The sequence below is a fragment of the Osmia bicornis genome, chromosome 8 (genome assembly GCF_907164935.1).
Source record: "Osmia bicornis bicornis chromosome 8, iOsmBic2.1, whole genome shotgun sequence".
NCBI classification, from domain to species: domain Eukaryota; kingdom Metazoa; phylum Arthropoda; class Insecta; order Hymenoptera; family Megachilidae; genus Osmia; species Osmia bicornis.
This window is the reverse complement of record NC_060223.1, coordinates 4,156,478-4,183,461: the sequence shown is the minus strand read 5'-3', so window position 1 is coordinate 4,183,461 and position 26,984 is coordinate 4,156,478. Positions and strand designations below refer to the sequence as shown.

General features: G+C 32.4%; 3 protein-coding genes and 1 non-coding gene across 8 annotated transcripts; 1 reads left to right on the top strand and 3 right to left on the bottom strand.

The window, feature by feature from the left end:
- Window positions 1-1,374: 1,374 nt before the first annotated feature.
- Window positions 1,375-11,843, top strand: LOC114878167 (protein O-GlcNAcase). 3 transcript variants are annotated; one of them, XM_029191650.2, is made up of 13 exons: window positions 1,375-1,725; window positions 1,887-1,938; window positions 2,023-2,356; window positions 2,440-2,884; window positions 2,965-3,530; window positions 4,125-4,436; window positions 4,505-4,679; window positions 6,539-6,592; window positions 7,774-7,859; window positions 7,937-8,106; window positions 8,185-8,380; window positions 8,446-8,605; window positions 8,668-11,843. In XM_029191650.2, the coding sequence occupies exons 1-13, from the start codon at window positions 1,656-1,658 to the stop codon at window positions 8,802-8,804; spliced, it is 2,757 nt and encodes a 918-aa protein (XP_029047483.2). In that variant the 5' UTR covers window positions 1,375-1,655; the 3' UTR covers window positions 8,805-11,843. The 3 variants fall into 3 exon arrangements, with proteins under 3 accessions (XP_029047483.2, XP_029047482.2, XP_029047484.2); XM_029191649.2 differs by having other exon boundaries at window positions 2,965-3,545; XM_029191651.2 differs by lacking the exon at window positions 6,539-6,592 and having other exon boundaries at window positions 2,965-3,545.
- Window positions 11,844-11,888: 45 nt separating this feature from the next.
- LOC114878169 (plant intracellular Ras-group-related LRR protein 9-like) lies at window positions 11,889-15,715 on the bottom strand. Its single transcript, XM_029191652.2, has 12 exons — window positions 15,497-15,715; window positions 15,211-15,421; window positions 14,176-14,420; window positions 13,895-14,084; window positions 13,601-13,756; window positions 13,386-13,530; window positions 12,662-12,766; window positions 12,508-12,590; window positions 12,384-12,448; window positions 12,254-12,306; window positions 12,072-12,189; window positions 11,889-11,978 (listed from the first exon to the last, which is right to left on the bottom strand). Exons 1-12 carry the CDS (start codon window positions 15,674-15,676, stop codon window positions 11,889-11,891), a joined length of 1,641 nt encoding a protein of 546 aa, XP_029047485.2. The 5' UTR covers window positions 15,677-15,715.
- Window positions 15,716-15,760: 45 nt separating this feature from the next.
- On the bottom strand, window positions 15,761-25,782 carry LOC114878166. Of its 3 annotated transcripts, none has more exons than XM_046286917.1 (3): window positions 25,504-25,782; window positions 19,975-20,291; window positions 15,761-19,849 (listed from the first exon to the last, which is right to left on the bottom strand). In XM_046286917.1, the coding sequence occupies exon 3, from the start codon at window positions 19,816-19,818 to the stop codon at window positions 15,967-15,969; it is 3,852 nt and encodes a 1,283-aa protein (XP_046142873.1). In that variant the 5' UTR covers window positions 19,819-19,849; window positions 19,975-20,291; window positions 25,504-25,782; the 3' UTR covers window positions 15,761-15,966. The 3 variants fall into 3 exon arrangements, with proteins under 3 accessions (XP_046142873.1, XP_029047480.2, XP_046142872.1); XM_029191647.2 differs by lacking the exon at window positions 25,504-25,782 and adding an exon at window positions 20,449-20,587; XM_046286916.1 differs by lacking the exon at window positions 15,761-19,849 and adding an exon at window positions 20,782-25,378.
- An 884-nt stretch (window positions 25,783-26,666) lies between these two features.
- Trnae-uuc lies at window positions 26,667-26,738 on the bottom strand. The gene has a single exon. It is a non-coding gene; the product is annotated as a tRNA-Glu (tRNA).
- Between the last annotated feature and the right edge of the window lie 246 nt (window positions 26,739-26,984).

Genomic DNA, 26,984 nt, shown 5'->3' with positions numbered 1-26,984 from the left:
TTGTATTACAAAATTTGGTATATTAACAACAGTCGCTTCTATAAATTAATTAAATAATCAGGGAATTGCAGATGTTTTAATATTTATATGTACTCCTAAATTATACCCTTAACTAAATCTGGTAACAATGTATAATTTAAATCATAGAGACTTTTGATTAAAAAAGTACCATATTAAAAGAAATATATTTAAAATTTTTATTTAATTTATTTATTTTATCTAGCCCTTCCTATTTTTATTCTGCTCTACATATTAAATTGTTATTGATGTAACAATCTTTCTCTACCTATTCTTTTTATTCATTAATCTTTGCTTCATACTTTTGCACCTGAGAGTACGTATTTAAATGTTCGTTGCGTGTGCAAACGAGTATAACAAGACTATGCTTTATGTGGCGTTTCCTGCAGTACGAGCTAACACTGAGGTTATACGATACCGAAATCACGTATACATTGAATACGTTTAATCGATGCCGCTGATAATAGCATGGTGAATATATAGAGCGAATTTTACTCGTAGCCTCTTAAGTTTAGTTTCAGTATTTATATATAAATTTTATTATGTTGGTACCGTTGGATACGATACTGATGTTTAAAATAAGTATGTACTGTGCAATATCAATTTGTTTTATAATATCCATTTATATTTCTAGTAACATGAGTTACTTTTAAAACTACGGTTATTGAACTGTTATTATGCAACTAATCTTATATTATATTTTCTTGATTAGAAAAACAAAATACACGATTATTTATAAAAATCGGAATACTAAATTGCTTACCTAATTCTGAATTTCACATCGCTGCTAGTTTTGAAATTACAAACTCTTCGTAACGATTCAACTACGGGCACGTGGAGTATGCGTGACGACATCTTGTAGTGCATGCTGGGACTTGGTCTGGTATATTATGAGTCATCCCCAATCAAATTTTCCGCCTGAAATCAAAAATATCTAATTTGATCTGCATTTTCCCCTGCTTGATAAATACTCACGATTAACTTAAAGAAGTAAATTTTATATACCTAAACTATGTTTTTCTGAACTTTGAACGCGAAATTCGAATCTTGATGCACAGACTACGGGCGCACGAAGTTCGGATTCCAATACAAAATGGAATAACTGTTAAATCAAACAGTAGTTAAATACATTACAACAGATTATCATATATCATTAAGTTAACTTACATTTGAAGATTAGAACGAGCTTGAACATTTGACAAATCCAGTTATTGTTTAAATAATTACGCGACACAATATCAGCGGCAGTCCCACCTTCTCATCTTGAAGTACACCTTCTATTCAAGTTCCAGATGTCGCCACAATCCAGCGAAACGTTCCGTTAATCGTTCTGCATAGAGTCGATGGATCGAGAAATCGTTCAGTATCGATCAGGACAGCGGGTGCAGCTTGTCAGATACATAGGAGACGAGGTTTTTATTCCTTCGGAGGTGTACGGGTCCCGAGTAAACTCTTTTGCTCTCAAGAAAATAAGTAATGCTGTCGTGACGTTCGTGCAGTAGGATTGTGCTTCTCAGGAAGACAGCGTTCACACGTCTCCCTTTGCGTTCTTTCAAAAAACGGTAGCCTTTTGCACTCGGCAACTCTAGCCATTTTTCTACTTCGATACTAAACAAACGTGCCTCCTGTAATCCGCAATGGCGGAGACAAATGGGGCCGCAAATTTGAATACGAAAAATGGAAATTTCATCTGTGGCGTTGTTGAAGGTACATGAACGGTTGTCTTGCGACATGTAGTACACATATTTGGTCATCATTCGCGATTATTTCATGTAGGAGAGAGAATGATTGGAATACACAATAGTTCACTTGCATTATTCATCATAATACCCAGTATTCCTCTGATAAAACATATTTTGTTCTTGCAGGTTTTTACGGTCGGCCGTGGACCACTGAACAAAGAAAGGATCTGTTTCAAAAGCTAGTATTTCACATTGATTCTAAGCAACTGCGAATGCAGTATCAAAGACATTATCTCATATTGTTCTATTAAATAATTTTCAGATTAAAAAAATGGGGGATGGATTCGTATTTGTATGCGCCAAAAGATGATTACAAGCATCGTGCGTATTGGAGAGATTTGTACACAGTCGAAGAAGCAGAACATTTAACAGGACTTATAACAGCTGCCAGAGAGTGTGGTATTACATTCTATTATGCGCTGTCTCCTGGCTTGGATATTACTTATTCGAGCTCAAAAGAAGTGACCATATTAAAAAGAAAACTGGAACAAGTTAGCCAATTCGGTTGCACTGCGTTTGCATTATTATTTGATGACATAGAACCCGAAATGAGCGAAGCTGATAAAGAAGTATTTCAATCTTTTGCTCACGCACAAGTATGTGAATAATTCAATTGTAAAATAATGTATTAGCTATCATATATTTTATGCATAATTAATTTCGATCATTTCTTTAATAGGTTTCTGTAACGAATGATATTTTTCAACACCTCGGTCAACCCAGATTCCTGTTGTGTCCAACACAGTACTGTGCAACTAGGGCAATGCCGAATGTAGCATCTTCGGAATATCTTAACACATTGGGGAGTAAATTAGCTCAAGAAATCGATATAATGTGGACTGGCCCCAAAGTAATATCTAGACTTTTAACTGTTGAATCCATCGAAGAAATTACAGAGGTTTTGAGGAGGCCACCGGTCATATGGGATAATTTACATGCTAATGATTATGATCAGAAAAGAGTATTCCTAGGACCATATTCAGGCAGGTCTCCTGATCTGATTCCTAAGTTAAGAGGAGTTCTAACAAACCCCAACTGTGAATACGGAGCAAATTTCATAGCAATTCATACTTTGGCTCAGTGGAGCAGATGTAATGTTGATGGGAAAAGGGATTTGAGTTTGAGTAGGCATTTACTTCTAGTTATATAAAATATTACGTTTCTATTATTTTGTTGTTTACTCTCATGATCGTCTACTTTACAGATGATACTGTATCTGCTGACATAAAGTTGGAAACTGAAACAGAGGACGGAGTGCTCGAGGACATACCTTCAACGATGTCTCCAAATATATATCATCCTCGACACGCTTTAAAAAATGCCATTAACGATTGGTTACTGGAATTTAACAAAAAACGCAATGTATGGGGTGTCATAGCGAAACCACAGCCATGTGTGGCACCCACGATCCCGATTCCAATAATTCCTTCCGTGAATACCTGTATGAGCCTTACAGCGACAACGACGACTACTGTTCCCTCGACTCCCGCACCAGTAACTAACTCCAATCACCTTCAGGCATTGGCTGAAGTCTGTTCAACCGTTCCAAGCGCTGACAATTATGTGCAGCCTTCTTCTGGTCCTGTTATGAATTCTTTGGTATCAGATACAACAGTTATCAGCGAGCCCATTATTCCATCAATTTCTTCTGCCGTGGAAAATGTAACGAGTTCAAATACATTGTCGTCCATGGAGCCAATGGATTGTAACACAACTCCGAATAACTCCCCGGCTCACACAGCGAAGATTCAAACAGAGGATGATGCTATGGTAGAAAATATTTCAGTAAGTCTTTTTACCAGTAACAGTATACAGTGAGAGGCAAAAGTGAGTAGACACTGTTCAAAATAGAATACCTCGGTTAAAATTGGACTAAATAACTTCAGGCTTTTTGAGAAGCTATAAAAATTAATTCTCTGAAATATGTATTTTCATCATTTTAAAAGATTATAATTTGTTGAAATCGTGAAAAAAAATAGTGGATGATAATTTTTTACCTTTTTTATATGCCTATAATAAAAATTTAAAATATGTATATCTCGATGAAATTTTCAGCATACACATAACTTATCTGAATCTGCGAAAGACATATTTTAAATTTTTGACTCTAAATTTTAAATCATAGACTCGCATTAAAAAATTGAAAAATTACCATTCACTATTTTTTTTCACGATTTCAACAAATTGTAATTTTTTAAAACGATGAAAATACATATGTTAGAGAATTAATTTTTATAGCTTCTCAAAAAGCCTCAAGTTATTTAGTCCAATTTTAACCAAGGTATTCTATTTTGAACAGTGTCTACTTACTTTTGCCACTCACTGTATGTGAAATATGTATAATTCTTAAGTATTCTTTTATAGACATGTAGCGACGCATCCGGTAGTATGCAAGTGGAAGTGGATGGTAGTTCTCCTGCAGTAAATGGTACTCAAATGATCGTTGAAAACGATAGTGAAAATCATGACAGTGGTGACAATGGTGATCAAGAATCTCCCGATGTTGATAAGAGACTGACGCCTGAAGATCTTTCTCTGCTATGTGATCTGTTTTATTTACCGTTTGAACACGGTGGTCAAGGCATCCAGTTGTTACAAGAATTTAACTGGTTAAAGAGCAACGCTCATCTTGTTATGAGGAAACCGAAAGGAGATGAAACTACATCTCAATCTGACGTATGTGGTACTTCCTACATATTAAAATAAATTGCAAGTATAAATGTTAATTTAATGCAAATTTTTAGATCGAAGAATGGCATGCACGCGCAGCTAAATTAAATGATATGTGTAACGCTGTAAATAGACTATTTCAGCGACTTACATATTGTAACAATCGTGAGTTGTTATATGATCTGTATTCATATGTGTGGGACATGAGAGGAGTCGTGTCTCTGTTAAACAGTTATGTGAAATGGTTGGGTAAGTTACATTTTGTTTACATGATAAATATGTTTCACAAAAAGAATGAAGAAAATACTGTAAATTATGTAGAAAATTGTATTGAAATTATTTAGATCATCACAGTAATCATAGTGTTTCTTAAGTATTATTAAAGTAAAAGTAAAAATAGTAATGTAAAATATACAAAGAAAGTTCATTCAAAATGCTAGTATGCTGGTACAATGATCACAGTAAAAAAATTATTCGTGTTACTGCAATACATAAAACGTTCAAAAATATTACTGATTTTTATTTTTTATTTAATTTTTATACTGTCGTGTCAAGTAGAAAGTTGTATTTGTTGTGCTACAGATGAGTGCTGTTATCGATTTTTCTCAGAAGTTCTATAATTTATTGCCTATACTTATATTTCAGAACAAAAGTGTCTCGAGTATTGGTAAGTGTAATATTCTATTCGTTTTTTTTAATCCACTGATTTTGTCTTTTTACAAGAAAGATGTGTTTTTGAATATGAAATGTATGTTTCATCGCCACTAACGAAAATTTATGATTTTCAAAATTTCAACAAATTTTAATATACTAAAATAGTACTGAGCAGCATTATTTTTTGAATTCATTTAATAATTTACATTATATATCACACTACATACACTTCCTTGTAAAATGACATACAACAACATTTAAAAAACAAATTACTAATTCCAAAATTTACTGATGTTTTGTTAACTTGTAAATCCATTAAATTTGTTAACTTAATTACATATGTAATATATATAAAAATTAAAACTATGTACTACTATAAATGCTTCGCAAGTATTTTACAAATACCTTTAAAAATATAAAAAGTTTATAATCATTATTGATATAATAGTGATATTAAAGTAGAACAACATTTAGAAAAATATTATTTTATAGTAGCTATGAATAAATACTGTTGATTTAAGTACTTCAATAATTTTATAATCATTAGCCTATGAACATACATCAGTAATAGATGGAATTAAAAAATTTCATAAATCGCATATCTATGAAATTGCGTATGTACATTTGTTTCTGCGCTTTAGAATCAAATGTACTATGTGGCGCGCGAAAATGAACCAGTAGGGTTGCCGTAAGTCAATATTAGAGTAGATCAAAAAATATACATTAAATCAATTATTCTCATTAACAAATGCAATTACAAATATTTGATTCTTGAAACTACAAACCATAATTGCATTATACAATTGCACAAAACTGAAACACAATAAGTCATTCACGAGATTGAATTAATCAGTGAAACCTCTTTATTTTTTAATGTATACTATTCTTTAGAAAATGATTTTCTTATTTGTCGACTAACGGCTTCCTATTTATAATTCTAGTAGTGAATAAAGAATGTCACAGCATTTCTCATTTTCATTTTGTTTTAATTGATATTCTCTAACAATAATTTGTACTTTTTTCCAAGAAACTATGTTAATACGTACATGTGTATATTCAATTTATGTAATTTATATAATGAGAATAAGGAGAATTGATGTGGCTTTCTGACGCAATAGTCAGCGAACAAATTTTGTGTAGCAGACACTTTCTGGGAAAGTATTTAACAGCATCTATGTGGACCTGAACAAATATTACGTTTTAAATAACCTTGTGCCAGCTATTAACATATTGGTTGACTTTCTTTCACAGACAATGTTTGGCAGAAATGTATTCGTTGCATCCAAAGCATACAATTATTTTGATAATGTGTATAGGTAAAAATATAATGTTGGAAAGAGAGGGGATCATATTTGCAGCGAATAATTTTTGCCAGAAGTATAAGTGTATGAGGAACAATACAGCTTCAATTCATTGACTAACGTGCATTTCTGTGTTTTCTGTCTTGTTGATAGCGTTTGGCAGATTCCCGTCGACGATGACTACGTTTACCCAGGGAAGCTACACATGTATGCGATATTCACCAGACTGAGTAATCCAACAAAAAGCGCGCGACTAACAAAGCTTCAAACTAGCGAAAGTGTGATTATATCATTTCAAATTACGTTTGAAGCTTTGTGGTAAACTATTATAATGAACATAAGCAAAAGATTGGCGCGTAGAAGAGAGATGGACATACTTTTTTATTTTACAAAAATTTTAAATACACTGATTTTTATTTTGTTTCGTGCAATTTATTTCTAATTGTATTTCATTTAATTATCCGTATAAAGCGTATACAATGTGTTTTACCGCCTTATTGAAAATAAACATAAGTGACTTTAATAATTTTTGCACGCAAAGTATGTCCATCCACAGTTTTGACAAAATTGGCAAAGTTAAAACAATCTTTTAAAATGTGAAGCGCTTATCCTAAATATTATACTGGTCAAACACAACTAACAGAAGTTGTATCCTGTACGCTTATTTTATATTGTATAATTTATTAGTTATGTGAAAGAAGTATATATCCTAAAACTGTTTTTTGAAAGCATCTTTTGTATATTGTGGATGACCAATGATACAACCTCCTTTTGCCAACTTGCCTGTACTAATTTCTTTTAGTTCCAGAAACTGTATTCTTTTCAGGAGTAATAGGAGTTTTATTTCAGGCGCATTTTGGCAAACTGGATTACCATTCCATCAATCCCATCCTTTCCACTATCTCAGCAGTCTTATTGCGCGAACTTAGGTGCAACATTTTTTCAAATCAATTTCCATTATAATTTTTTATCATAATTTGTTCAGTCTATTGTATTATTATTATCTTCGATGCGACACATTTTCTGATATTTTGATTTGCTTTTATTTAACAATCATTCTGTACACGTATGAGTGATTGGTTTAAATAGTTTTATTCGTTAATGAAATGGTGCACCGTAGTTTCTTTTTCGATCGATGGATTTCTTTATCTGGTAATACGATATTCTCATCTGTATAAATGATATAAGGAATTTGATAGTTGAACGAGATGAGGATAATTGAAGCACCATCAATCGAAGTTTATTTATGCATGTTACAAATTTAAGCCAAATTAGTGTTCAGAGCAGTGGTGGCCATTTAATAAATTTTACAAACTGCATAATCGCGCGCGTATACAACTTTTCGTATTTCGTCGTTTATTAAGGCTGTGTACTGTGTTTTGGGATAGGGTTCTCGAATGGCTGGAAAGAAACTTTTATGAGCGGAGAACAAGAACCATGGGTGTTCCGTGGAGGTCTTACAGCTGATCTACAGGTGTGTTTATACGCAACATTTCTTTTATAGTAAAAATAAGTTGAAAACAAAAAACAATGTAAAATGTTATTTCGCAGAGATTAATTCCAGTGGACAGTGGTAATGATTTATTTGTTTACAAAGCACCAGAAGTGCCCACTAGTAAAATCTATACAATTAGGCCTTACTTAACAAGCGATGAACACGCAGTGTATTCTGTATGCAATAAAGTATGTGGCTGTATGGCATCTTCTGCAGTTGCAGATAGGTAAGAAAGAAGAATCCTGTTGAGAAGTGAATCTTTTCTTTACATAGTTAATTGTCAATGTTGAAATTTAAATTGCAGATTAGTTGGAGGTTTCTTAACTTTGAGTCCGGAACTGTGTATGATTGTTGAAGATGAGAGCGGTGTGGTAGGTTATGCACTAGCTGCCTTAAATGTGAAATCTCATTATCAGAAATTAGCAGCTTCTTGGATTCCTGAATTGCGGATGAAGTATCCGTTAGATGACAATATAAGTAATTTACCACACGATATCCAGGTACTTGTGTTTTAAATTATTTCATTGCACGTTTATAATCTGCTAATGTTTGAAACTTTTTGTAGGATTCCATACGATATTTCCATTCGTTCGTACCGGATGTACCTGAACAATTGTGCAGGCAACATCCGTCGAAGCTGTATTGTGCTGTGTTGCCAAATGTTATGGACCAATCTGTCCCTAAAAGATTAATTACTTGTATACTTGCCGCTTTGAGAGCAAATGGTAAGTCTTTTAAAATTGTTAATTATTTAAAAGATGATCTGAATTTTTATTTGTTTCTTCAGGTTCCTTTGGTGTACACACTACAATGTCAATCACTGATAAAGAGTCTCACGAGTTTTACAGTAAGCTTGGTTTTGTCGATTTGAATCCAGCGCACGAGGAATATCCTGGCATCAAAACTATGTGCAGAAGTTTCTAACAAAGAGTGAGTACACCAGTGATATTTGTGAACAAAGTGTATTTACTTGGACCATCATCGAAGAAGGCTTCTGTGGCCTAAGAATTAAGTTCAAGTGGCATAGAAGTATGTTTATTTCTAAGAAAAAAAGAAAGGCCAGAATGCTTTCTGTCCATTGTATATTTTTGTACAGTGGACAGAAGGTGGTTTCTTGACTTCTCAACGAGGAGAGAAAAAAATACAGGCAGACTTTGCATTATACTGTCTTTAATGACTTCCGTTCTGAGAAGCTGTCCTATAAGTATCTGCCTTCTTATTCATATACAGTGGGTGATCAAATTATTAGAGCCATGGTATGAAAAATGGGTTTATCGTGTTTGTGTAGAAATAGAGCCACAATTTTAAGGTTTTTACATTGTGTAACTTTTAATCAATAATTCTCCGCTATTAATACACAAAAAAATACTTATAAAAATAAACAATACATTTAAAAGATTATATTTACACATGTGTGTTAGTATTTCGTAACGCCGCCTTTTGCTGCAATTACTGCCTCGATTCTTTTCGGCATACTTTCGATGCATTTTAAGCAATTCATTTTGATTGCTTTATTTCTAGCCCATACTTCTATCAAACGTTCAATCAATTGACATTTATTACTAATAATATTTCCACAAATTTTCGATGGGGTTGAGGTCCGAAGAATTTCTAGGCCAGTCAAGAATTTTCACTTTTTTTCAACTGTGTATCATAATTTTACAAGTATCAATACATCATAAGAAAATAATAAAAACTCCGTTTAACTCGGTTTTCATTTAATTAATGATATTTCTGTAAAATCATCAATTTATGCGGGTGGCTCTAATAATTTGATCACCCACTGCAGTATCACCCAAATGTGTTTAACGATATATGCGTGCATACAGTGTATATACGGTACGAGTTAAGTTACAGTGATATCTGCATCATTAAACGGAGAGAGTGTGAAAGAAAATGTGCAATGTGCAATAGTAAGGATTAACAGAGGTAAACAGTAAACGAAACAGAGGAAAAGGAAGAATCTGTTAATTTTATGAATATTTATGTTTGTGTGTACAACGCAATGAGATTTTAGTATATCCGGTATGCTTGAATCTTAACTAGAAAGTTTTCTTAAAACGAAAATGTATATATATAACATGTATGATGTCCGAGGAAAAAATACCAGTATGTGTGTTCAATTAATGAATTATTGAAGCTTTTTAAACCACTGAATAATATTTTCTTATCGAACACATGTGAACAACGGAAGATACAAGAGGAATTCCGTTCGTTCGAAATGTTTTCTCAAGCTATAGTATTTTTCACGAGAGAGTAGTACCATCGCATGAACGAATTTTGGTTTTGTTTGCGCGTGTTGGCTCTGATTGGTTCTGCCACGCTGGGCAGTAAGTATATCCGGTGATCATAACCTTGTGAATTATGATTCACTACCTCTGTCCTATGTACAGGGTGATTCTCTTGCAGCGCAACACAATATTCCGTTTATGCTATACCGTTTCTTGTCTTCGTCTCAGCCATAAACACACACAGAAGCAGTCTTGGATCCGGCGATATGGCCCCTGGGTCTTTTTCCCCGCAAACACAGCAGGGTTCCATTGTGCGGGACGGTTATTGTGTTGCGCTGCGAGAGAATCACCCTGTATAATAAGCCGTTCCTATATTAGTATATTTTGTCCACCGTGTATATGGTGGATGCAATGGGAAGTAAATTATGGTGGGGGAATTTTTTATTTAGTGGAGCTGCGCGAAATGGTACTATTCTCTCGTGAAAAATACTATACGAAAAGAAAAGCGACTAACAAGGTCTAGTTTTAACTTCAAATCCACATTTTTATGAAAACCATACCTATTCCATAGGTACTTTACTGCCCAGTAGCAAAATTTTCACTTCGAACATGAATATAACTGATATTTAATATGCCTATTGTAAGGCCTTTTTTATGTTTAATGTATCGTCCTCGACTAATATTGTTCTTAATAACACAAATATCGGTATTATTAATGATGCTGAATCGACTCTACGTGTGTATGTAATGCAGTGAAATGTGATATGCCTACAATTGTTTAGATAATATTTTTTAATTTCGTTAACACACTTATGTATGTACTACCCAACAGAAACGAACATTTCTGTTCCGTCGCGATAACAAACGTTAAATGATACCAGTTACGTTTTATACGATTGTTTATTTTAGTTTGCTTCATCGTCAATAATCGAAACGCAAAGTATGCAAAATCTTTGTAAGGGAAAAATATGTATAAGAAACAGTAACATATAGTAAACAATTGCTATCGTTAGTTGTTCGTACCGTCTTTTGCACGACAGTGTATCAAATGTACAGAGCTGAAATAGAAAGTAAATAACGATAAGAATATACACATGAACATACACGCATATACGAAAGGAAAGAAAATAAATATAAAAATCTTAGATATCTGCCTTATAATTGCTATTGATTAGTACTACCACGAAACAGTTGTATCACAGACTGAGGTGTGATTTTTTATCCTAATTAGGGGTCAGAGTGTGTCGTGCTAGGATTCGATGCAATTGTCATGTACAAAAGGAAGATTCGATCGTCGTAAGAATCGCCTCTGTAACTGAGATCTATTTTAATTCGGATCTCCACTTTGTAGAATTTTTATACTCGCTGTTGATTTTCACGACGATTGAATTGATGCGACGAAGGTGCGTTTGATGAGAAGGCTGGAAAATAAATATGCTTTCTTTTTTAATTACTGGTTCCTTCATTTTTTTATAAAGTCACGTTACAGGCTTATTTAAGGCTATGTATTTTTTTTCTTTGTTCACACAAAGTATATTGATACAGATTTACATGCGTTGATTTTTAAAATATACATGATTTTTCTTTTTAATCTTTTGAAGGTAATAACAAACATACAATAATATTTCCAGTTCTCTCGTTGTGCATTTGTAAGTAATGTATGTGTAATTAACACTACAAAGCGATATGTGATTACTACTGATTTATTTAAATAAATATGCCAAGACTGATATTTCTGGTGTAATTAAAATAATTGTAATGAAGGGTGATATTCATATCATTGCAATTTATTTAATTTTTTCAGTGGCACTGTTGCGACGTCATTATATTTTCTCAAGTTCTGGATTTCATTTTGGAATTGTAGTATCTGGAATTTTAAACAGAAGGTGATTTATCAAACATACTCTTTCTCTACAATTAGTATCTTGTTTTCATCAGATGAAAACAGAGTGCTGTATACCTTTTCTATTTCATTTTTAAACAAATTTTGTTTAGTTCTTGGCGAGGTTGTATGTGCATCTTTAACTTCAAGTTCGTTTAAAGATTTCAACAATTCATTAATTTTCTTGTTAATATCCCTGCAAAGAATTAATGTTTGAATTGAATTAATTTTTCACTCAAAACCAAACAATTTTCACTCACGTTGGTGGAACGAATTTTTGTTTCCTTTTTATCTTTGATCCCCTTTGATTATTCTATAATTTCAATCAATCCAAATAAATTAAAAATATGATACGTGAACTAAAGATGAGGTGATGAAAATAATTCTCACCGATTTTAAATTATGCCTAAATATGGGTGCATAATCTTCCAGATCAAATCCAAAAGGAATATCATCTATGAAAATTTATTTAACAATAAGTTAAATTTTTCAATTTGAAATTTTGTTAAAATACCTTCACTTCTTTTCATCGCCTTTTCCATGGAAATACTAAAACTTCTCTTATCTCTCCTCCATTTTTTTAAAACATTTTCATCCCTATCATTATTTATATACATTAGTATATTTTACACAACTTGTAAAAAGAAGATAGAATTATTTGTTCTTACTTTACTTTTTGTAGTATTAACGTTTGTTTATCAAACCATTCTTTTATTTTGGAAAACAAAAGCGAACGATATTCCAGTGAAATATTTGCGCCTTTATTTTCACACCTGAATTACAGGAAAAAAAATGTTCAATTAAATACATAATATTTCTCTAATTTACAAGATTATTATCTATAGACTATAAAATATTCAACATTTTTATTTCTAACAAATCTTTAAACGATTTTAATTATATAAACAATCTAGCTACTTATTTATTCCTACATAATTTTCCAGACACGACAACATCCAGTCTGAATCGTTCAATCTCATTGGATTCAATTTAAATCTCTTTCCATCTTTTGTAACAATATCAAAAACACGTTCTACATTCTTTACATTATTCTTATATTTTTTATTCTCTCTAAAGAAAATCTTATTCTCTACTTTTATAGGGTCAGATTGATCAAACCCATCAGTGTTCCTACATTCTCTTTTCAAGGACCTTTGATAAGTTTTCAAAATTTTTACATTATTTCTCACATAAAGCGATCTGGGTGAAGGACCCATTAAACGCAAAACTTTATCATTAATCTCATCTATGTCGTCGTTGATTGGAATATCAATCTTATTCTGAAAATTTTCTGAAGGTTTTAAGAAAGTGCGCTTTGTTCTTTTGTTAATTGTTAAACCAGTTATCGTTGGGAGACAATTATTAATTGAAAATACTTTTTCGTCGTAGTACCTGCTACTAGGCTTGTAAGATTTGCGTTTCTCTACTGTAGAGGGATCTCTGTTACGTACTGCACTTTTTAATGGCACAATTTTCTTTTTATTTCTTCGAGGAGACTGATAGCAAAGAATCGTCGACAGTTTCGGCTCAATTTTATCTGAAAAATGGTATAATTTTTATTTTAAAATTTATTTTTCTGGCGCAAGTGCAAAAACGCAGCCACTCACTTTCCTTGAACTCAACTCGCTCTTCAGGGTGGGCATTGTTCCATTCGATCCGCAAAAATTCAAGAATAGCCGAATAACCTGAAGCCACGACATCTTGCGGGGGCGTGATAAGTGGGTTTTGTGCCACCTGAAGGGTTTTCAGTTTTGGCAAAGTGCCTGAAATATTACGAGATTAACAGTTTTTGGCAGGCCACCAGGCTCGTTTTTGCGTGAAAAATTTGTTTCCATCGAAATTGTCGTCTGTACTTGAAAGAATTATGTCTTGTAGAGTCGTATATTTAATTATTAGCTTACAGAGTTCTAACGGTAAATTTTCAATTTTGTTTCTCTGAAGCAGGAGAGTTTCTAAGCACGTATGGAATTTAATGGTAGCCGATAGAGAGGATAGGCTATTGTTCCTCGCGTCCAGCCATTCAAGATATCTCAAGGAGGTAAAAATATCAGCTGGAAGTTCGGTCAAATCGTTATCTGCCACGTATAACATCTATAAATAATAATACAATTTTAATAATAACTAAAAAACAATCGTGAATCTTGATAATATTTTAGCAAGATTACTTGGAAAGGTAAGATACCCTTATGTATGGAAATTTTATTAATATTTCACTTGGAAATTGTGTTAATTCAGTGCCAGAGAAATCTACAAATGTTTGATTACATATTGGCTCTTTCTTAGGTACTGGCAGATTTGTATCAGTTCGCGAAGATTTCTCCGATTTGTTTAGTGTAGTGGAAGTATCTGAACCACTGTCCGGAAAAGCGTCCTCGATAAATGTTAGACTCATATCATTTTCATTTGTATTTTTTGAATCATTCGCTTCTGCAATAGAAATAGTTTAAACTAAATTTTCAATAACAATGTTTGTACATTATCAGGGCCGGCCCTGAGATTTCGGGATCCGAGGCGAGCTCCGTAAAAGGGCCCCTTTATACAGGGTATTCGACAACAGGTGGGCAAAAATAACGAAATAGCGTTTGCGGCTTTGTTTTCCAGTAATTAACGTTTAAAAATTCGAGTAAAAAGCGCCTGAAACCTGCAATTCGCCCAGCACTGACGACTGAATGTCAGATCAGCAGGGAAGGTACGGTCATAACCAAGAATTGTCGAATAGTAGAAACTTACCTCGTGCTATTCTGTTTCTCGGCACTGCAGCATTCGGCTTCGATTCTTCGTTATGACTGTACCGACCCCTGCTGACCTGACGTTCAATCGTCGGTGCTGGGCGGATTGCAGGATTCAGGCGCTTTTTACTCGAATTTTTAAACGTTAATTACTGGAAAATAAAGCCGTAAACGCTATTTCGTTACTCTTGATTTTCGTCTTATTTTGATCCCTAGAATCACCTCTTAAAATTTTGAACATCCTGTATATGACATAAAAAAAGTACCTCAAATAAAATGTATAAAATTAACATTAAAGTTTGTATAACTAATTTAGATTTGCATTTACATCGATTAATATTCAAGTGAACATTACTCTTCTTGCATTCTTAGACGTAAAATCGTCTTATGGGGCCCCTAGACCTTGGGGGGGTCCTAGGCGGCTGTCTAGTCTGCCTAGGCCCAGGGCCGGCCTTGTACATTATAAGATTTAATTAATTTGTCTTCACCTGAATCCTCAACTGTTTCTTTAATAGCGTTTGATGATTGATCATTTGTAATAGAAGACTGCGTATTTTCAGCAAAATCGTCCATATTTGATTCAAAATCATCGAGATTTTCATCGAAATCATACGCGTCCTCTATGTCATCATAAACTTCGGATGAAGGAGGATACGAATTATTTGCAACGCTGAGTTTTCGACATTCATTATTGTCTTTCTAATGATACAAATTTTAGGAAATTAAATAAAGGTTATACAGATAATTAGGGAATAAAGGTTGAAGACTTTCTACCTGAGATTCTTCGTCAGAAGACTTTTCCTCGTTCGTTGAAGAGGTTTGCTCGATAACCTGTATTTCTTCATCGCGTTTTATATTTTCAACACTTTGATGAATAGATAAAAATCTTTTACCGTTTGATCCTGTACCAAGACCGTAATATTGGGTTAATAAATTCTTTGCTAAATCAGACATGGTGCAGAGTGATGAATTTTCTTCACTGAACTCGCTTTCGGAAGGGGATGAAAGATGGAAGGCGGTTTATTAAATCGATTGTAATCGTTGTTTATTCATTACCTTGGTAACGAGAATATTTTTATTATAGAAAATATATTACAAATGGAAATTTGTATTTACAGATTAGTATAATAGATTTAAACAAAGGTTTAAATCAGTCTTTAATGCACATTTATTTAACATGGTATGTTATGTAAGGTCACTTTTGACCGTTTACTTTTTAAAGAGGTATTTACATTCCTGTTTTGTTATTTAGATAATAACAAACCCTTATAAGGAGCTTTCCTAACTTTCTCATATAATACATCAAACGCTTGATCTCCATCATATTTCATAAGATTCTTGAAATATTTAGTTTTTTTTCCTGTCTCATCAAAACAAAGATCATGTAATTTTTCAAAAACACTAGAAGTAGTAATTCCTGCTCCGTGTAATATCTCGCATAAATCTTTCAGCGTAAAAAGTCTTCTTTTAACTAAAAAGTGATTTAAATAATTTTTCTCGTTAAAACAAGACTTGTGAAAATTTCTCAAAACAGAACCAGCATTATTTCCTGTCATAGACAGTATACGGATTAAATCATTAGGTGTGAAACCTGCCTCATAGAAATCATTTAAAAGCTGTGTTTTGTTTCCTGTCTCATCAAAACAAACAGTAGAAAGTTCTTTCAAAGCAGGACAAACATTACCTCTTGCTCCGTGCAATATGTTACATAAACCACTCACTGTAAAACCTTCCTCATTTAAGAAATTATTTAAATACTTTTTAGTTTCTGCTACAAAACAAAAGTTGTGAAACTTTTCTAAATTGTCTACCGCTCCGCTCAATATATTGCATAAATCACCGGGCGTAAAACCAATCTCATAGAAATCAGCCAGAAGTTTTGATCGTTTCCCTTTGGGATCGAAATAGACACTATGGAATTTTTTTATAACAGCGGAAGCACGGACGCCTGATCCACATAACATACAAGATATATGACTCGCTTTAAAATTTGCATTATAAAAATCATCTAAAAGTTTTTTTCTTTTTCCTTCCTTATTGAAACAGGCACTATGTAATTTTTCAAAAGCATCTTGGGGATTAGCTCCTGCTCCATTTAATATACTAGACAGATTAGCCAGTGTAAAACTGTTTTTCTCATCTTCTCCTTCGAGAAAGTGTTTTAAATGTTGTTTTTTATTTCCTTGTTCATCAAAAAAGGTGTTATATAATTCTTCAAAAGCTTTTGTAGCATTACCAGCTGCTCCATGCAAAATACTAGATATACTGACCACGCTTATTCCTTCTTTTTCTAGAGTTCTTAAATATTGCGTTTTATTTCCTTCTGCATCGAACCACAAATCATATAATCCTTTAAAAGCTTTTGAAGCATTAGCTGCTGCTCTACTTAAAATACTAGACATATTAGCCAGATTAACTCCTTCCTTCTCTAGAGTTTTTAAACAGTGAGTTTTATTTCCTTCTGCGTCAAACCATAGATCATATAACTGTTTAAAAGCTATAGGAGCTTTAACTCCTGCCCCATTTAATATACTCGACATATTAGCCAGATTAATTCCCTCTTTTTCTAGAGTCTTTAAATATTGTGTTTTATTTCCTTTTTCATCGAACCAGAGGTCATATAAATCCTTAAATGCAGTGGAAGCTTTACTTCCTGCTCCACTTAAAATACTGGACATAGTAACCAAATTTATTCCTCCTTTCTCCAGAGTTGTTAAATATTGTGTTTTATTTCCTTTCTGATCAAACCAAAGGTCATATAAATCTTTAAAAGCTGTAGGAGCTGTAATTCCAGCTCTGTTTAAAATACTGGACATGTTAGTTAGTTTTAATCCTTCTTTTTCTAGAGTCTTTAAATATTGTGTTTTATTCCCTTCTTTATTAAACCAAAGATCATATAATCCTTTGAAAGCACTCACAGCACTATTTGCTGCTCCATTCAAAATACCAGACATAGTAGCTAGATTTACTCCGACTCTTTCTAGAGTTTGCAGGTATCGTGTTTTATTTTCTTTTTCATCAAACCAAAGATTATATAGTCCTTTAAAAGCATGTATAGCAGTGCCTCCTGATCTATTCAAAATACTGGACATGCTAGTGAGATCTATTCTGTTTCTTTTCAGAACTTCTAGATTTCTTTTTCCTTCACCTTTAATTAGATAATTTAAAAACTGATGAAATGTAGGTGTTCCTTGTCTACCAACTACACTTTTAGCAAAATTAATTTCTTCATTAATATCCCTATTCTGAGTCTTCTGATAACTAGATCTATTATTTTTTATATCTTCTAAAAGTTTTTCCATCATTCCCTTTGTAATATGACCAAATTCATGAGACTCTAACCAACGTAACGTTATTTCACGTAATTCTTCATGATTATATGGAACATCAAACTTATTCACCTCATTCCCAATAACACTTTTCAATTTTTTCTTATCGTATTGATTAACTGCAAATATTAGTCTATCCAAAAATTTAACTTTTATTTCCTTTTCATTTTCATCGGAAAGACATCCTTCTTCCTTCTCTTTTTGCAGAAAAGGCGGAAGCTTTAGTAGATTTAGAACATTCTCTCTTGTTGTTTCTTCTTGTGAAAATTTATAAAGATCATTCCCATTTATACAGGTACAATTTCTTAAAATTTTATATCTTTTCTTTTGAATATCTATGTTATCAAATTTTAAAGGATAAAAATCTTCGGGTTTCCCATTTTTTAATGTCTTTTCTTCTGTAAGCATTAGATTGGCATTAGTATAGATAATAAAATATCTTATACCATGCTGTAACTCTTCAACAAAAAGTCCAAAATGTTTATTAATAGAAAACGTATTCTCCACTTCCTGTTTCGAGGGAAACAATTTACTATAGTCAATATCCTTATCTGCATCATGAGCTTTCACATAAGTAATTCTATTTCTATAATTGATGATGATGTCGTTAGATATATCAGGGCTTTGTCCTTCAAAATTTATGGAAAACATATTTTTGTGCAAAAACATGTCATGCAAAAAGGACATTAATAAACTGAATTCATATACAATCCTAGATACATAATTTCTAATTTTTTTATGTTTTCCTGGAACTGCCAAAGTACGTAATATTTTTTTTTGTAATGTTTTATAATTATCTTCAATTTCAATGTTTTTTTTTATTTTATTTCTAATAAGGCTGTTCAACTCTTCTCTATTAGGCTGATTTACTGCAAATACTAATTTATCCAAAAATGCTTCTTTTATCTTTCTTTCAAAACCTTGACAGGGTGTTCTTTTTGCTATTGCCTTTTGCATAATAGCTGAGAATTCTAATCGCTTTAAGAGTTCTTCTCTTATTATCTTATCTCGTGAAAACTGATAAAAACCACGCTCTCGCACACTATCTTTTATAAAAAAGAAGTGTTTTAAAATATAGTGTTCCTTCATATTCATATTATCAAATTTAAAAGGATAAAAATTTCTGGATCGTCCTCGTTTTAATTTCTTTTCTTCTGTAAGATCCAATCCTGAATTGGTATAGATAATAAGATATTTTATATTATTCAATGAACTATCTAATTTAGACATTAGATATTTAACAAAGCTATCAAAGTAATCATTTATATAAAATCTTCTTTTTTCTTTTTCTTTGGTGAACAATCCAGCATACCCAATATCGTTATCTACATAATATTTGTCTACAGTTTCAATGTGTAGATGAATGGATTTCTCTTCATAACGAAGAACAATATCACTAAATTTGTCAATCTCAGAATCTCCAAATGCTAAGGAGGTTGAGGCATATTTGTGTTCATGTGCAGACTTTCTAAGCGTACAAAGTACTGACAAGTCCAATTGATACATAAGCCTAATCAAAGTATCAGGAATATTATTCCTGTATTGATCATTTTGACAAGGATTATGGAATTCATCAGGTGAATCTTGTCTAAACTCATCTTGTAAATCACTCAGCAATTCTGAATCTTCACACAATCTCTTTGGTACTATATCATTTTTGTCTGTAACAGAATGTTTCCGTTTTCTAGAGTGAAAACCAGGTTCAGCATTTTCATTAGCTGAACTCCTTGAACGATTATTTTGTTTCGATGGCAATGGTTCTGGCATCTTGTAATGATTGCAAAAGCGCTTTCCTTAACTAAAAAATTACATATAAAATAATCATCATAACCCGAAACGTTTGGTAACGCTTCAAACACATGGGTCCAACGAACCTGGCACGATTCTCTAATAGTTAATATAGGAGAGTAAAAATTTGCTTACCTTGTCTATATTCCGTTAAGTACAATGTTAGAATTGCTTATTAACCCATGAATGGTTTTCATACTTTGTTTATAAAATTCAGGTAAACACAAAATTGTATGTATATATATAGGGAGTATAGTTTCTATAATAACACGAAAGATAGCGTGTGGCGTATGGTTTTGTAGCGTATCCTATCACGCCTACGTACTGTTTTACCCGCGGAGGAAAATGATATATATACACCCAATAGGTTTAAATGTTTGGGTAAACTTTACTTTACCGGATTCAAAATTTTCGGTATCTTTTTTTAGTCCATAGTTTTGGATGCGTAGAATCTGAAAATGCAAATCTTAACTTTAGGAATCCAATGGTTAAAAAGTTATAAGCGTGTAAAGTTTGACATTTTTAGCGGATTTGCTAAAGTTCAGCCCCTTAAACTATAGTTTACGATTAACAATTATTAGAAATATATAAAAATACGAAATTTCACACCTATGACTATAAGAACACATTCGCGACAGAGTGCACACTTCGGCGGCCCTTATAGGAAGCTTTTCCGCTATCATAGAAAAATTTCACCCACGCCGGAAATATATAGCGATCGACTTTTGGAGGGAAAACTTCACCGGAAATGTACTCTCCGGCGGGGTTTACCGACCGAGCTAGAGGTCGCCACAGTTTTTCTTTGAAAGACTAGAGATAATAAAAGAGTAGACATGTTTTCGTTCTGAAGGGGCCATAATTTAAGGGGTCCCAGACACCCCCGGGTTCACTCCTCATACCATCTATACAAAAACGGTGGAAACTACTATGTAAACAACTTACAGACTGAATTTCCTTTTTATGCTTTTCCTCAGATCACGTTTCTGTTGTAAACTATTTATTTCTTCGGCTTTTCTCTCATAAAAACTAAAATTACTTTGTACTGGATTGATTTTTTGCTTTTTGCTACTTTTATTCCAAAGGCTCGTTTTTATTATCTAAGTCCAGTTACTTTTCTTCATCATTTAAAGAGATAGAAGAAGCTCTAACTGCTTTGTGCAATATCTTGCACATCTCATTTTTTTTATGACCTTTATTAATAAGATTTTTTAAATATTTTGTTTTGTTTCCTGCCTTATCAAAACAAAGATTGTGCAATTTTTCAAAAATAGGACAAATATTGATTCCTACCCCATCTAATATCATAGATAGATTTTTCGGCGTAAAAAGTTCTTTCTCTGCTAAGAAGTGATCTAAATAATTTTCTTTATTAAAACAAAATTTATGAAAATTTCTTAAAATAAAAGTGGCTCTATTTCCTGCTAAACACAATATATTGGATAAATCACTCGGCCTAAAACCGGCATTATAGAAATCATCTAAAAGCTGTGCTCTGTTTCCTTCCTCATCAAAACAAACATCATGAAAATCTTTTAAAGCAGAACAAATATTAGTTCTGGCTCCATGCAATATCTTACATAAACCACTGGCTGTAAAACCTTCTTTCTCATTTAAGAAATGACTTAAATACTTTTGCGTCTCTGCTATAAAACAAAAATTATAAAATTCTTCTAAACTATTCGCCGTTCCACTTAATATACTGCATAAAGCACCAGGGCTGAAATTGGCCTTGTAGAAATCATCTAAAAGTTTTGTTCTTTCTCTTTCCTTATTAAAACAAACGCTATGCAATCTTTTTAAAATAGAAGAAGCACGAACTCCTGTTCCACATAATATAGCGGATAAGTTACTTGGCACAAAGCCTACTTTATAGAAATCATCTAAAAGTTCTGTTCTTTCTCCGTCGTCATTAAAAAAAACATCATGCAATTTTTCAAAAGCATCTTTAACATTAGCTCCAGTTCCACTTAATATACCAGATAAGTTATGAATCGTAAAGCCTTTTCTCTTAATAAAATGTTTTAAATGTTCTTTTTTATTTCCTTCTTCATCACAAAATGTATTGTATAGTTCTTTAAAAGCTTTTGCAGCATTAAATCCTGCTCCATTCAAAATACTGGATATATTAGTTAAATTTATTCCGTTTTCTTCTAGAGCTTTTAAAGATTGTGTTTTATTTCCGTTTTTATCAAACCAAAGATCATGTAAACATTTAAAAGCTTTTGAAGCATTAGAACCTGCCTTATGCAAAATACTGGACATATTAGCTAGATTTATTCCGTTTTCTTCTAGAGCTTCTAAATATTTTGTTTTATTTCCTTCTTCATCAAACCAAAGATCACATAAGTCTTTAAAAGCTTTTGCAGCATTCGATCCTGCTCCACCTAAGATACTAGACACATTAGTTAGATTCATTCCTTTTTCTTCCATGACTTTTAAATGTTGTGTTTTATTCCCTTCTTCATCAAACCAAAGATCATATAAGACTTCAAATGCTTTTGCCGCATTAGCTCCTGCCCTACTTAAAATACTGGACATATTAGTTAGATTTATTCCTTCTTCTTTTAGAGGTTTTAAATATTGTGTTTTATTCCCTTCTTCATCAAACCAAATATCATATAAGTCTTTGAAAGCTTTTGAAGCATTAGCTCCTGCTCCATGCAAAATACTAGACATATTACCTAGTTTTATTCCTTCTTTTTCTAGAGTTCTTAAATATTGCGTTTTATTTCCTTCTGCATCGAACCACAAATCATATAATCCTTTAAAAGCTTTTGAAGCATTAGCTGCTGCTCTACTTAAAATACTAGACATATTAGCCAGATTAATTCCTTCCTTCTCTAGAGTTTTTAAACAGTGAGTTTTATTTCCTTCAGCGTCAAACCATAGATCATATAACTGTTTAAAAGCCATAGGAGCCTTAACTCCTGCCCCATTTAACATACTCGACATATTAGCCAAATTAATTCCCTCTTTTTCTAGAGTCTTTAAATATTGTGTTTTATTTCCTTTTTCATCGAACCAGAGGTCATACAAGTCCTTAAATGCAGTGGAAGCTTTACTTCCTGCTCCACTTAAAATACTGGACATAGTAACCAAATTTATTCCTCCTTTCTCCAGAGTTGTTAAATATAGTGTTTTATTTCCTTTCTGATCAAACCAAAGGTCATATAAATCTTTAAAAGCTGTCGGAGCTGTAATTCCAGCTCTGTTTAAAATACTGGACATGGTAGTTAGTTTTAATCCTTCTTTTTCTAGAGTCTTTAAATATTGTGTTTTATTCCCTTCTTTATTAAACCAAAGATCATATAATCCTTTGAAAGAACTCACAGCACTATTTGCTGCTCCACTCAAAATACCAGACATAGTAGCTAGATTTACTCCGACTCTTTCTAGAGTTTGCAGGTATCGTGTTTTATCTTCTTTTTCATCAAACCAAAGATTATATAGTCCTTTAAAAGCATGTATAGCAGTGCCTCCTGATCTGCTCAAAATACTGGACATGCTAGTGAGAACTATTCCGTTTCTTTTCAGAACTTCTAGACTTCTTTTTCCTTCACCTTTAATTAGATAATTTAAAAACTGATGAAATGTAGATGTTCCTTGTCTACCAACTACAGTTTTAGCAAAATTAATTTCTTCATTAATATCCCTATTCTGAGTCTTCTGATAACTAGATCTATTATTTTTTATATCTTCTAAAAGTTTTTCCATCATTCCCTTTGTAATATGACCAAATTCATGAGACTCTAACCAACGTAACGTTATTTCACGTAATTCTTCATGATTATATGGAACATCAAACTTATTCACTTCATTCCTAATAACACTTTTCAATTTTTTCTTATCATGTTGATTAACTGCAAATATTAATCTATCCAAAAATTTAACTTTTATTTCCTTTTCATTCTCATTGGAAAGACATCCTTCTTCCTTTTCTTTTTGCAGAAAAGGCGGAAGCTTTAGTAGATTTAGAACATTCTCTCTTGTTGTTTCTTCTTGTGCAAATTTATAAAGATCATTCCCATTTATACAGGTACAATTTCTTAAAATTTTATATCTTTTCTTTTGAATATCTATGTTAACAAATTTTAAAGGACAAAAATCTTCGGGTTTCCCATTTTTTAATGTCTTCTCTTCTGTAAGCATTAGATTGGCATTAGTGTAGATAATAAAATATCTTATACCATGCTGTAACTCTTCAACAAAAAGTGCAAAATGTTTATTAATAGAAAACGTATTCTCCTCTTTCTGTTTAGAGGGAAACAATTTACTATAGTCAATATCCTTATCTGCATCACGAGCTTTCACATAAGTAATTCTATTTCTATAATTGATGATGATGTCGTTAGATATATCACGGCTTTGTCCTTCAAAATTTATGGAAAACATATTTTTGTGCAAAAACATGTCATGCAAAAAGGACATTAATAAACTAAATTCATATACAATCCTAGATACATAATTTCTAATTTTTTTATGTTTTCCTGGAACTGCCAAAGTACGTAATATTCTTTTCCGTAATGTTTTATAATTATCTTGAACTTCATAGTTTTCTTTCATTTTATTTCTAATAAGGCTGTTCAACTCTTCTCTATTAGGCTGATTTACTGCAAATACTAATTTATCCAAAAATGCTTCTCTTATTTTTCTTTCAAAACCTTGACAGGGTGTTCTTGTTGCTATTGCCTTTTGCATAGCAGCTGATAATTCTAATCGTTTTATGAGTTCTTCTCTTATTATTTTATCTCGTGAAAACTGATAAAAACCGCGCTTTCGCACATTATCCTTTATAAAAAAGAAGTCTTTTAAAATATAGTGTTTCTTTATATTCATATTATCAAATTTGATAGGATAAAAATTTCTGGATCGTCCTCGTTTTAATTTCTTTTCTTCTGTAAGATCCAATCTTGAATTGGTATAGATAATAAGATGTTCTATATTATTCAATGAACTATCTAATTTAAGCATTAGACATTTAACAAAGCTATCAAAGTAATCATTTATATAAAATCTTCTTTTTTCTTTTTCTTTGATGAACAACCCAGCATACCCAATATCGTTATCTACATAATATTTGTCTACAGTTTCAATGTGTAGATGAATGGATTTCTCTTCATAACGAAGAACAATATCACTAAATTTGTCAATCTCAGAATCTCCAAATGCTAAGGAGGTTGAGGCATATTTGTGTTCATGTGCAGACTTTCTAAGCGTACAAAGCACTGACAAGTCCAATTGATACATAAGTCTAATCAAAGTATCAGGAATATTATTCCTGTATTGATTATTTTGACAAGAATTATGGAATCCATCAGGTGAATCTTGTCTAAACTCATCTTGTAAATCACTCAACAATTCTGAATCTTCACACAATCTCTTTGGTACTACATCATTTTTGTTTGTAATAGAATGTTTCCGTTTTCTAGAGTGAAAACCAGGTTCAGCATTTTCATTAGCTGAACTCCTTGAACGATTACTTTGTTTCGATGGCAACGGTTCTGGCATCTTGTAATGATTGCAAAAGCGCTTTCCTTAACTAAAAAATTATATATAAAATAATCATCATAACCCGAAACGTTTGGTAACGCTTCAAACACGTGGGTCCAACAAATTCGGCACGATTCTCTAATAATTAATATTGGAAAGTAGAAATTTGCTTACCTTATCTATATTCCATCGAATACAATGTTAGAATTGCTTATAAATCAATGAATGGTTTTGATACTTTGTTTATACAATTCTGGTAAACAAAATTCTGAATTCGTAATACACTATCAGCAGTAAGTACAGATCCAACAAGACTGGACTGCTTTTGTTTTCGAGGGGACAATTGACAAGACCCAATTTTTACTTCTTTTGATTCTATTTTTTAAAAGTTAGACAAAATCAGCAAAAGACCGAAAAATTATTAAAGTAATTGTTTGACAGACCTGTGTTTTAAAAAGACTGCCATAAATTAAATTATTTTTAAAATTCGATTCTCCCGCCATCTATACAAAGATGATGGAAACCACTCAATAGCTTACCGACTGAATTTGCGAAACGAAATTGTCGCTATACAAAGAGTGTTTCTGGTGCTTCGGGGTCCCTACTACCCCAAGATGATATGTCGGTATGCAGAGAGCGCTATCTATACATCGGGGTCCCTGACACCCCGGATGCCATAATGTCCGTGTGCAGAGTGTCATCGGTGCTTGGGGGTCCCTGACACCCCATGATGAATTCAGGTCCGTACGAAAAGGGCATAACCAGTATAATAATAATCGTCTTCTAATTTCCCTTTGGAGTTTATTTCATTTACTTTATTTATTTTTTCCGCTTATTAACAAGCTCATCAAAGAGGAATAAAATTTATGATTTTATTTCTCTTCTAAGCCTCGGCCGACCACCCCTTTTATTTATTATTTTATTCTTCCTTATGAGTAATGTAATAACTATCCATATAAAATTTCTAAATTTCTTTAGTTTGTTGATTTTCATTGAACCGTATCACTAATTTGCTATCAACACCACAACAATAATTGTTTAGAGATGTTTATTTTGAAAAATCATATCGGTATTAAATTATAATATCTAAAAAATTTTTAAATATGATTTTCAATAGCTACATTTTATGCAGAGTAAAACAAAATTCATTCAATTTGATGGTGTGCTCCAAAAAGTTCTCAAAAATACTTTAAATACTTACTTAGTCCCTTGAATAGCTGTTTTGTATAAATACTACAGCTGCAATGAAAAAACAATATTATTTTTGTTTTTTATACAAAGGAGTATTAGGAAATGAAAATTGATTATGATGAAATAAAAAAATTGAAAAAATAATTTTCCGGTACCGGGAATCGAACCCGAGCCTCCTGGGTGAAAGCCAGGTATCCTAGCCACTAGACCATACCGGAGAAGTTGAAATATATATTTTCCTATACCGTGATATATAACACCTTGTTATAAATAAAATTGTAAATTTAAGCCAATTATATTTATTTAAACATTATCCCGCATTTTGAACAATCGTTAAACAGCCATGTCGTTAATGCAGTGAATGACATTGCCATAGTAAAACGTTTTACGCTAAATTTTCAGTTTTAATTTTCGAATTACCAAAAATACTTTTTGCAAACTTTGTTTTTATTTGTGGGAAACCT

Coding starts and splice junctions, on each gene's coding strand:
- LOC114878166 (XM_046286916.1), bottom strand. CDS start 25,347: ATGCCAGAACCGTTGCCATCGAAACAAAGTAATCGTTCAAGGAGTTCA.
- LOC114878169 (XM_029191652.2), bottom strand. CDS start 15,676: ATGTCTGATTTAGCAAAGAATTTATTAACCCAATATTACGGTCTTGGT. Junction 13,757..13,894: donor AAATTTACCGTTAGAACTCT/GTAAGCTAATAA, acceptor GTAATATTTCAG/GCACTTTGCCAAAACTGAAA. Junction 12,307..12,383: donor TTAGGCATAATTTAAAATCG/GTGAGAATTATT, acceptor TTGAAATTATAG/AATAATCAAAGGGGATCAAA.
- LOC114878167 (XM_029191649.2), top strand. CDS start 1,656: ATGGCGGAGACAAATGGGGCCGCAAATTTGAATACGAAAAATGGAAAT. Junction 8,381..8,445: donor ATTTACCACACGATATCCAG/GTACTTGTGTTT, acceptor AACTTTTTGTAG/GATTCCATACGATATTTCCA. Junction 8,606..8,667: donor TGCCGCTTTGAGAGCAAATG/GTAAGTCTTTTA, acceptor TTGTTTCTTCAG/GTTCCTTTGGTGTACACACT.